General features: G+C 39.5%; 1 protein-coding gene across 3 annotated transcripts in view; it reads right to left on the bottom strand.

Moving 5' to 3' along the window:
• Nucleotides 1-11,694, bottom strand: part of DNAJC24 (DnaJ heat shock protein family (Hsp40) member C24) — a 55,184-nt gene extending 43,490 nt beyond the window's left edge. For 2 of the 3 annotated variants that reach the window (XM_040980035.1, XM_040980037.1), the window contains exons 1-2: nucleotides 11,441-11,502; nucleotides 10,688-10,829 (exon numbers count right to left, since the gene is read on the bottom strand). In XM_040980035.1, coding sequence (XP_040835969.1) covers nucleotides 10,688-10,798 — 111 coding nt within the window. In that variant the 5' untranslated portion in view covers nucleotides 10,799-10,829; nucleotides 11,441-11,502. The other variant, XM_040980036.1, reaches the window with a different exon arrangement.
• Between the last annotated feature and the right edge of the window lie 636 nt (nucleotides 11,695-12,330).

The raw sequence follows: 12,330 nt of genomic DNA, 5'->3' as shown, positions 1-12,330 counted from the left end.
CTTGGGGAGTAAACCAGTGGATGGAAGATCTTTCTGTCTCTCCTTCTCTCTAAAAATCTGTCTTTCCAGTAAAAATAAATAAATCTTCAAAAAAAAAAAGATGCACTTTAGGATATCTGCATTCCATATTTGAGTGTCTAGATTTGATTCCCAGCTTCACTCTGATCCCAGTTTCCTGGGCTAGTGATGGTCAGTTATTTGGGTCCCTAACCAACATATGGGGACCTTGACTGGGTTCCCTCTTCTGGCCCCAGCTTAATTCAGGCCTGATTATTGTGGACATCTGGGGAATGAACTAGTAGATGGGAAATACCCCCTCTCCCTTTCTCTCACTCTTTCTGTATATCTATCTTTGCATTTCAAACATATCTTTAAAAAATTATTCATCAATTTATTTACACTCAAAATGAAAAGAAACAGAAAGAGAGAAAGAGACATACCATTCTCTGGCTGACTCCCAAATGATTTTAACCTCCAGGGCTGAGCTAGCCAAAGTCACAAGTCTGGACTAAATCCACGTTTCTTGTGTGGGTGGCAAGGACCCAAGCACGTGAGCCATTATCATCACCTCCCAGGGTGTGCATTAAGCAGGAAGCTGGAACTGGGATTGAAGCCAGGACTCAAACTTCAGGCACTACAATACAGGATCTGTCCCAAGCAGCATCTTAACCACTGGCCAAATGCTTAGATCTGCTTCCCTGTCTTTCAAATAAGTAAATAATTTAAAACAAAAATCAAAAAGAACAGTTGTTCTTTGGTCCTTTCATTGCAAACAAAGTAATTTTTTTCTGACTATGGCAAGGCACCAAATTTAATTTTCAAGACATTAAAGTAGGTTACAGATCTACTTAATACTCACATGTACACAGCCAGTTAAAATTAAGAGACACTCTGAATGCTCACATAACTATTAAGTGCCACAATACTTCATAGCATCCCAACATTAAGAGTTTACAGGAAACACGGATTTCGTTTAATAGAAAATATTGTAACGTCTACGGCCATATCACCCTGAATGCGCCCGATCTCGTCTGATCTCAGAAAATATTGTAACAGCAACATGTAATTTTCAATGCAACAATTCTTCTCCAGTTGAATGATATCCCATAATATAGTCAGCATTAATGAAAAAAAGGACATCCAATTTTCAATTTGAGAAAGATTTTTTGGGAAAAATTTTATCATCACAACGTACAAGCAGAAATTTCTGCATGAAAAGTTGAAATACAAAAAAGGAAAAATTCTGGAGTCTTGACCATTTCAAAGTAACAAGTTATAGTCAAACTGTTATTAGTGGAAAACTGAAATATATTTTTAAATTGATTCATAAACAGAAAAAGCAGTACACATTTCATTTATAAGTAAACTACTAATGCCACACTTCTGGGAATTGTTGATTCTATTTTAATCCTACTTTTACATAGTGATTAGGCAACACACTTAATGGTAATAAAAACGTGTTTAAGGCTAATTCTGCACTTACATTTATACATACATCTTTTAAAATATCTAACATAACCTCATAATGAGTAAATTAATTTTTTTTGTATTGAAGATCTTCAACAAGCACTGCATTTAAAAAACTGAAAAAAGGAAACAGTATTTACCAAATAAGCATGTACTGTAAACTTAGCAACCTACGATTTAGCAATATTTTATCCCAACAACTAATTATGTAGGAGGTGTTAAACTCCCAAGTCTTCTAAAGTACACATAATAAATGTGCCTTTTCAGAAAATTAGATACAGAATGGTACTATATAAAGTGGTTTTAATCTGTTTTGTGACATTGTTGAAGAAGTGAAAAAAAATGCTAATTCAAATATGTAAACAAAAATATGAACTTCAGAAGCCCATTTTGGAAAAAAAGCATAAATAATATGGTTTTCCCTTATCATTTTCTCCTTAATTCTGTTAGAAATCAAACTGATCAAACAAAAATAAAGAAAATAAATCTCACTCCATAAACTCTATACATAATCTGGAGCCCTTTAACAAAATAATTGTATCTGGCTTTCCATAATACTTCATTACCCACATGAATGAGATGTTCTGTTGAAAGCTAGAAAAATGAAAAATTGTTCCATTAAACAGTAAACTCTCATGAATAACAATTATAGAAAGAGGTATGGTACAATGGGACAAAGTCTAGAATCAGACAATATATCATATCGAACTTAGATTTTAACTTTGCACTAATTGTGTGTTCATTACAAACCATTTAACTCTAAGTATTAGTTTTCTCAACTGCAGAGATAAAATTACCTAGCATACAGGAATGCTGAAAGAACAAAACCAAAAAAGATGTGAAAGCATTTGTAACTTACCAAATACAACCCATTTGCTAACAATTAGATACTTAGTACTACATACATGCTTCCTTGCCTTAAGAAATAGAATATACTCATTATTTAACTCATGGTGATAATTATGAACATAAATTATTGTGCTAAAATGTAACAGAGCAACCACTGAAACAACAACCCTGGGTAAAGGAGGCCAAAACACTATCACACTAATTGTTTTTGGTGCCTACTTAACGCTTGTGCTGCCTTCTGCACACTGGCTGCCTGAAATTTCTCATTGGCATAGATAAACATAGCTACCAGCCAGAACACCACCGGTTCAAATTCTCTCCTTTAATTTCTCACATCATTTCCCTTTTTAACCTTCTTCCAATAGAAAATATTTTTTCTAGTTCATACACACAGAGGAACACACACATACACACAGAGGAATCATTAACATTTTGCACCAAACAAACTAGTTGCTGCACCCAACATTCCTTCCTTCTCTTACCAATGAGTGATCTTTCTGCTGCAGAAGACCTGTCTCCTTCTGCTTCTATCAATGATTCTCTCTCCCATGATTTCAATCCCAAGTTTTCTCTTGGCCTTTCCCTATAGAATGCAAACACATCAAGTTTCTCCCAACTTAATAATAATAATAAAAAAAAAAACAGGAAAGAAAACCTCAAAGTTTTTTAAACACATTCTAGATACCCTGATTCACCTCACCTAACAGCTTATACCTTCCATGTCCCAGAGAAGTACCATGGAATGTGCCACTTGATGGGGGAGAGTACTCCTGACGAAAGGGCACATGACAAACAGCTGGCAGGTAGAAGTCACCTCTAAGATAATTTCGAAACAGAGTGAGAGCTGCTCAGATCAAGTAGGAAACAAGGCACAGGGCATGAGACAGCACCAAATGCAAAGGCACATGGTCAAGGAAGTACACTTGACCCCTGAGGAAACATAAGGGTGCCTACAGCTTCTGCTGAAGGACAACTTAATGCAGCCATTTATCCCTCTTCCCTCTCAAAAGTCCATCCATCATACTGCCCGAAAACAAGGAGGATATAAAAACAAGTGAGATACTTCAAAATTTGAGGATATGGAAAGTTGACCAATAAATGGTAACCAATTCAATCTACTGGAAAACACAGAAACCTAAACCCAAAGAGAGAACAGTACGAAGGAAAATTTTCCTGCAGAAGCCAGAGAAAGTGAGCAACTGAAGCCATTAAGTATATATTTTTAAATATTTATTTACTTTTATTGGAAAGGCACATTTACAGAGAGAAGGAGCAACAGATAAAGTTCCTTCCTTCACTGGTTCATTCCCCAAAATGCAACAGCCAAAACAGAGCTAATCCAAAGCCAGAAGCCAGGAGTCAGAAGCTCCTTCTGGGTCTCCCATGTGGGTACAGGATCCCAAGGCCTTGAGGCATCCTCTCCCCCTTCCCCAGGCCATAAGAAGGGAGCTGGGTGGAAAGTGGAGTAGCCAGGACCTGAACCAGCATCCATGTAAGATCCTGGTGCTTGGAGGGGAAAGATTAGCCACTTGAGTCCTAGCATTTGTGTCTGGCAGTAAGTGTCTTTAAGAGTGTGGTTAAACACCCATCTTATAGAAGAAAACTAGAGGAAATAATGGTATCACCAGCTCTCCACTATAAAGCCAGGTACCCACTCTCCTATCACAGCAAGAATAGAGGCTGGGGAGGGTATGTGTACAGCAACTAAACAGCTGTTTGGGATGCTCATATCCTATCCTGGAGTGCCCGGTTTGAGTTCCAGCTCCTCCACTTCTGATAAAACTTCCTGCTAATGTACACCCTGGGAGGCAGGAGATGATGGCTGAAGCACTTGTGTCTCTGTCACCTTGATGGATTGAGTTCTGGGTTCCTGGTTTTGTCCTGATCCAGCCCAGGGTCCTGCAGGTAGCTGTATGAACCAACGAATGGAAAGATTTCTGTCCATCTGCACCCACACTGCATCCACAGAAGAAGCTCCTGGCTTTGGACCATCCCATGTTGGACAACAGCGCTCAATGGGTAGTGAACTAGTGGATGGAAGATCTCTGTCTCTCCCTCCCTCTCTATGTGTAATTCTGATTTTAAAGTAAAATAAATGAATCTTTAAAAAAAAAAAAAACAAGAAAAATGGGCCCAGTGTGTTGACCTGGAAACTAAAGTCCTCGCCTTGACCATACCTGGGATCCCATATGGTCACCGGTTCTAATCCTGGTGACCCTGCTTCCCACCCAGCTCCCTGCTTGTGGCCTGGAAAAACAGTCAAGGACAGCCCAAAGCTTTGGGACCCTGCACCTGCGTGGGAGACCCAGAAGAAGCTCCAGGCTCTAGGCTTCAGATTGGCACAGCACCGGCCGTTGTGCTCACTTGGGGAGTGAATCATCGGACAGAAAATGTTTCTCTCTGTCTCTCCTTCTCTCTCCATATCTGACTTTCCAATTTAAAAAAAAAAAAAAAAACTACCAAGAAAAAAAGCAAGAAAAAGAAAAGCAAAGAAAGAAAAGTCCTACAGGTTTACAGTGTGAAGAAAGAAAATAATCTGCTCCAGATCCAGGACCATCAGGACGTTGTTGAGGATTAGGATGAATGGTGCACTGAAAACCAACAGGAAATGGAACATGACACACAAAATTAAGATTAGAAATTGATCACTGTTTTAGCAACATGAACCTCACTAGAACCTTGGTAAGAGCAGGAGAGGGATGGTAGCAAAACCTTACCGTAATGGTTTTAAGAAAGATGGGAAAAGCACATTGAGAGAAGTAGGTAGAGACAACTCTTTGAACTAGTTTTGTTGCAAAGAAAAAAAGATATTGAGAAACAGTTGTCAGATTGGTTAAGAAAAATTTAGATATAAAACACAAAGTTAACATTATAAATGAAAAGGAAAGTGTAACTGTATGCCCTATAAGGTTACTATAAGGTTAAATAGGATATATTACCAGAAACACTATGGGGGGCAGTGCTAGGGAAGAACAAATTAAGCTGCAGGAAGGCTGGATGAAATACTAGCTCTTCCACTTCCAACCCAGCTCCCTACTAATGCTCCTGGAAAACGCAGTGTGGAGTGTCACCCACACAGGAAACCTAGATAGAATTTTGGGCTCCTGGCTACCAACTGGCCCACACTGGTCATTTAGGGGTGAATCAGTGGATACCAGATCTTATTGTGTCTCTCTCTGTGTAACTCTGGTTTTCAAATATCTAACAAACAAACAAAAAAAGTAGGGCCTGGCGCAGTAGCCTAGCAGCTAAAGTCCTCACCTTGCATACCCAGGATCCCATATGGGTGCCGATTCTAATCCCAGCTCCAATTCCCAACCAGCTCCCTGCCCATGGCCTGGGAAAGCAGTCAAGGGCGGCCAAAAGCCTTGGGACCCTGCACCCCCATGGGAGAGCCAGAAGAAGCTCCTGGCTCCTGACTTCAGATCAGCTAAACTCTGACCATTGTGGCTACTTGGTGAGTGAACCAGCAGACAGAAGATCCTTCTATCTCTATCTCCTCTGCGTAAGTCTGCCTTTCCAATAAATAGATAAATAAATCTTTTAAAATAAATTATTTATATTGTAGTAAATTAATACTTTTTTAAATGATTCGAACAAATTGTTAAAAAAATACAATTTACTTAAATTGATAAAATGAGAAACAGAATATATGACTACCTCTGTAGTCTTTAAAGAAATTAAGTTTGTAACTACAAAGTTTGCCAAAGAAAACCCTAGGCCCAGGTGACTTCGCCAGTGGATTCTAGTAAGCAGTTAAGTGGGAAACAATAGCAATTTTATACAAGTTCTTTTAGAAAAGAAAGAAATTCTGATTGCTTTTCAGCTCATTTTACGGAGTCAGTATAACTCACATATTAAATGTAAATATGAACATTACAAGAAAATTATACATCCATATTCAATATGAACTTAAGACATAAAAATCTTTAGCAAAATTTAGCTACTAGAATAGTAAAATAGTTTCTTTATCCTGCAAACTCAAAAGCAGCCATAAGAAAATCTATGTAATTCACCACCTACAGATTAAAGAAAATCAATAAATGTAATAAATAATGTAACACTTCTAATATCCATTTATCATAAAAAAAATCTTAGCAGAATATTAGCAGGAAATATTAGAAACAGTAATGGGCACCCCTGAGAATGGCGCCGAGTGAATGGGGTGGCCCTCCAGGCTGCGAGGCAGCTGCATGGAGGCCCGGGAAGGGTCTGGCGGGCCTTCGGGTGCAGTGCTAATTCCCGGGTTAGCCTCGGGAACTCACTATCGAGAATTGAATTTTTGGGTTTGGCTGATGGGCGCAATTTCCTAAATAAAGGTTAATGCAAAGCAAAAAAAAAGAAACAGTAATGGGAAATTTTCCCAGGATGAAGGAAGACATTTTGAAAAATATGGAGCTAACATTGACCTTAATGGTAAAATATTAAAGGTTTTTCTTCAGAATCAAGATGACAAGGCACCATTTTAAAAGAACACTGTAATGAAAACATACATCCAGTACATTAAAACAAAAAAATGAAATAAAAGTCGTACAGATTGCACTTGATCTTAGCTAAAAGGCCTAGAAGTGATAAAAGTCATACAGATTGGAAGACAGAATTAAAACTCTCTTTATTTGCAGATAATATGATTATAGTGGTAGAAAACTCCATGCAAATTCCAAGAAATGTATAAAAAGAAATCAGAATTAAAAAGCAAAATTTTCCAAGATTATGGAACACAAATCAGCATATTCTATATACACCTAGTCAAATGAAAAATGAAAAGAAACTATTTACAATGCAACTAAGAACATCAAATACATATAAAAAAAACACAAAGATGTTTAAGCCCCTGACCCTGAAAATCACAGAACATGACTGACAAAAATTAATAACTGAGAACAATCTTATTGTCGAACTAAAATCAAACTAGAATAACCAAAATAAATGCAAAAATATTTGTAAAATTAAAGAAGTTGCGTTACATAACTTTTAAGACTGACCTTAAACCTACAGTAATCAAGAGATGTCAGGACAAATATACTACCTATGACAGAGTCTGGAAATAGACTGATAAAACCATGACAATCCCAAGAGAAAAGGAAAATACATTAGAAGGATAAAGCTGGTACAACTGGATATTCATTTTCAAAAATATAACCTGCTGTTTTACACAATACAGAAAAATAGATCTAAAGCTAAGAAAGCAAACTATAATGCTTCTAAGAGCAAACACAGAAACATGATCTTAGAGAAGACACAGAAAGTGCTAACTAAAAACACACAAATTTTAAAACTATATTTCACCAAAACAAAAGCCTCTGTACCTCAAAAACATCATTAAGAAATGATCCAGTAAGCCATAGACTAGTCAATAAAACATACAATCTACACACAGGATCAAGAATACATGTAACTTTCTCTTACAATACATACAAATGGTCAACGGTATACAATGGTTAAGAACTACACTAAAAAATGTTCTATATCATCATCAGAGATATAAACAATAACAACAACCAAAACACAAACCCATAATGATACATCACTATAATAAAGATTCTCAGCAGGATGGTGAATTTGGCAATTCGGAAACCCGGAACACATCTGTCATGTTACTTGCACCCAGGATGTTAAACTTAAAATGCACATTCATACAGCAGGGAATTATCGGCCCAGAACGTTAACGATACCAAAACCGAAAAACTCTAAGAGCCAAAAATGAAAGACTGACAACATCGAGCGCTGGCAAAGACATGGAACTGCAACCCTGATACATGACCAGCAGGTACATAAAATGGTTCATCCACTGTGGTGTTTGACAGATTGCAATTAAGTACAGATAACTTCTCATCACCAAATAACAGCAAAAACAGCTTACAGGATTCTGTATGATCTAGACCAGTCCAGCTTTCCTGCTTCATTTCCTAACTTGTACCAGGATAGCTTACTAGAAATACCTTCAATGAAATCTGATTGGCTCACAAGAATCTTAAAAATTCTAACACAGAACATGCTTTAAGGCACTTACACAGCATCAGAATTAGTATATTCATGAAGGTGAAACACCTAGTGTCTTCCACAATGAATGCTAAACACTTTTGGTAAAATATTATCGCTATTGGGCATGATCTACAAAAAAAAACTAATACTATATGAATAATGGTTTTTTACACTTTTCAAAACTGAAGATCATAAGCGATACTGATGTTGGTTTAAGAAACACTGCAATATAGATTTTTAAAAAATGAGTATCTCACTTCAGAAAGACAGTATTCTATAAAAGATAATTCAAAAAAGTTAGTGGGAAATGGAACCAAAATGTAAGTTTAGGGGTTGGAGTTGTGGTACAGCATATTAACTCACTGCCTACAATCTAGCATTACCTATGAGCACCGGTTCACATCTCACACATTGCATGCCAATCCAGTTTCCGGCTAATGATCCTGGGAAAGCAGCTGAAGATGGTTGAAAGACTTGTCCCTGCCACAAATGCAGAGATCCAGATGGATTTCAGGTCTCTATATCAGGAGATGGAAAAATCTCTTCCTCTCTCTCTATAGCTCTACCTTTCCAATAAATAAAATCGTCTTGCAAAATGAAGGTAAGAGTCCAGTGTGATAGCCTAGTGGCTAAATCCTCGTTTTCCATCTCCCGGGATCCCATTTGGGCATCAGTTTGTATCCTGGCTGCTGCATTTCCCATACAACTCCCTGCTTGTGGCCTGGGAAAGCAGTAGAGGACGACCCAAAGCCTTGGGAACCTGTACCTGTGTGGGAGACCCAGAGCAAGTTCCTGGCTCCTGGCTTTGGATGGGCTCAGCTCCAGCCATTGCAGCCACTTAGGAGTGAGCCAGCAGATGGAAGATCTTTCTGTCTGTATTTCCTTCTCTCTGTGTATTTGTCTTTCCAATAAAAATAAAACTAAAAAGGTAATTAAATTGGTACAGAAAATTTTGAGATTTAAGCATACAAGAAATTTAAAAAAATGGAATCTTCAAAAATATGGAAAGTGCATATGATTAAAAATCTATGCTGCACTTCAAAAGTTTTGTACTGATATAAACTTATCTTTTGAAAGTAGCCTCATATTTGCAAAAACAATTCATTTCAAAAAGGTTGGAGTCAACTAAAAAGCAGTATACATGGCCTGAATTAGTACTAACCCATGGAAATATAACATAAGCTGCGAATGCAGCATACGTAGACAATACGCTGTTTTAAAAACCTAGGGATGGGTGTGATGTAGTGGGTTCAAGCTGCTGCCTGGGACATCAAGTGCCTAATCCACGCCCTCCTCTAAGCTTTCAAATCAAGTCTCCTGCTAACATCCCTGGGAGACAGCAGACGGTGGCCCAAATATTTGGATTTCTGTCACACATGTGATGTGGCAGACCCATCGAGGTTGCTAGCCTCTGGCTTTGCTCTGGCCTAGCCCTAGGTATTATGGGTGTCTGGGTAGTGAACCGACAAACGAAGATCTCTCCCTTTGTGTCACTCTTTCACATAAATAAATAAATCTAAATAAAAACAGATAAAACAAATGTTAATTACATATGCGAATAAAACACATACTTCGTGTATGCAATTGTTGACATATCTAAAATACTCATTGTGCAATCAACATAAAGAAATCTTATTGTTTTACATTTTTTTTGTACTAACTAAGCCTTCAAAACCCAACGTGTACTTCATACCGTACATCTCGGTTTGGACTAGTCCTATTTTGACTGTTTCATTACTGAATGTGGCTAATGGTTACTGGATGCTGATGCTGTTTATTACATATCATTGTTAAGCATTTTGACTGTATTACTTCATTTTATTGTGCCTGAAGCATAAACACCAGGGAAAGTTACTTGTTCAAGTTCTCAGAGACAATGGGTTTCAGGATTCTCACTCCATCCGCCTGAAGAGATCTGCTATTAATCATAACCATGTCCTGCCTCAAATCACGTGGTTTTTAAAAATGTTAGAATTTTCATCACATCAAATTAATACTCTGCTGTGATTAATACTTTTTAAAAAAAGATTGATTTGTTTGAAAGACAGAGTTACAGAGAGAGGGAAAGATCTTTTTATTTGCTGGTTCACTCCCCAAATGGCTGCAACAGTCGGGGGGCAAGTCCAGGAAATGTCAGAAGCTACAACTGCACTGAGATGTCCCTGCTGGGCTCAGGGACCCCAGGACTTGGGCTGCTGTCTGCTGCTTCCCAGGGCGCATCATCAGGGAGCTGGATCAGGACTGGAGAAAACTGAGACACAAACCAGGAAGGGTGACTTCACCCGGTGCCATACCACCCGGATCCTTTGCAAGAAATACTTGGACATCTAAATCGTACTTGCAAACCAAGTTTCCCTCCGTGGCTGAAAAGAAAGAGAAGGCTTACCTTTAATACAAGCTTTTGATATTTTTGCCTTAGGTCTGACACGTTTTCAGAGGGATCTGCCCCCAGAATGCTGTACCAATCCTTCCTGGGCATCTGCTCAGAGGCCATCATCCATTGCACCAAGTGGGTCCTCTCGGGTCAGCTGAAGGGAAAGTGATGGGAATCATTACAGCTTGCTTACACCAAACTACTCCTGCTCTAAGTGCTTTAAAGCTAGCTGAGTGCGGATTATAATTCAAGCCTGAGGGAAGGAACACGTTTTCACTTAAAGCACTCCAAGAACTTTACTTGTAGGTATACAGATAACTGGGGAAAATCCACTGGGTATTTCACAAGCTAGGCTTGTCTCTCATGGGTAACAGCATAACAATACAATTTGGTAATAAACCAGGTGGTGCTAAACTTTAGAGTAAAATCGATACACAAATAGGTTCCCATTAACATCATTAAAGCTTAACATCTACAAAATGAACTAATAAAAAAAAATAGTTCCGATAGAACACTAAAGAACCAGACTGAACTGGAGAGCATTCCGTGTACTTTTTTTCTTCCAGTTCACTCCTTACAGATGACCTGGAAAGGCTCCTCCTGTTCCTAAGATCAGCTCGCGCAGATAAGGAGCAGGAATTCCCTCCACGTACCCTCAGATCTCTCAAAAGAGCCACCCCCCCCCCCGCGACTGTCCACTCGGAACTGTCAGTCACCACACCAGGAACACCCCACACCCGGACACTTCCCGCGAGGGGAACCCACTGGAAGGGCAGCCGGCTCAGGCAGCTTTGCCTCGGAGGGACTGGAAGCCCTGGCGGCTTCCTCCGCGACCAACTTACCGGCAAGACGGTTTCCGACTCGGTGGGACCCGTCTGCCTGGGCTCGGAACCGCCTTCTTTTTCCGCCGGAAGTCCCGGCTCTGAAGAGACCGCGTTTCTAGTCGAACCATAGAGGCTGACGCACCGCTCGCCAGCGCCGTTCCTCCCAGCACGACGGTCGCTATGGTAACCGGCCAGCTCCACGCGGGATCTCTGGAGCGGTTAGTGCCTGGAGCTGAGGAGAAAAGCGTCGCTCCTGTGGCTCTAACTCTCCTCTGTGAATATTGCCTCTTTTAGTCACAGCGTGCAGCCCCCTCCCCCCGCCGTGCCTCGGAATCCCGAATTTCGTTTTTCCCAACCTTCCTCAGGATTGCCTCTGCTGGTTCGGCTCTGGTCCTTACGCGATGCTCTTGGCCCGTGCTTGTGTATGTTTATGGGGAGCAGCGAGAAAGGGAGTGTGTGAAAAAGGGAGAGACAGGGTTCCACCCTCTTTGGACACTTAAGAAGGTTCTCCATTCCAAAACTCAAAGAAGCAGGGAGCGTCAAAAAGCTCCATGTGAAATAAGTTTGGGTTTTGTTGAAGAGGTACCCACCCGTTTAGTAATTATTTTCTGAAAAGAAAAAAAGAAAGAAAGAAAAAAATCAACCTACTGTTTTTCAAACATTAGTAGCCGGTTTAAAAAAAAAAACTTAACTTTCGCTTTATGTCTGACTTTGCTGTGTCAGCTGGGTAACACTACTAAGGTAGGTGTTAGTATTCTCAGCTTGTAGCTGAGGATACGGAGCATCAAAGCTGGGTAGTGAATTGGCTAACTGCACAGCCCAGGTTCTTGG

The sequence above is a fragment of the Ochotona curzoniae genome, unplaced genomic scaffold (genome assembly GCF_017591425.1).
Source record: "Ochotona curzoniae isolate NIBS_2020 unplaced genomic scaffold, NIBS_Ocur_1.0 contig_3432, whole genome shotgun sequence".
NCBI lineage: Eukaryota > Metazoa > Chordata > Mammalia > Lagomorpha > Ochotonidae > Ochotona > Ochotona curzoniae.
The sequence above is the reverse complement of the archived record's forward strand: the minus strand, read 5'-3'. Positions and strand labels throughout refer to the sequence as shown.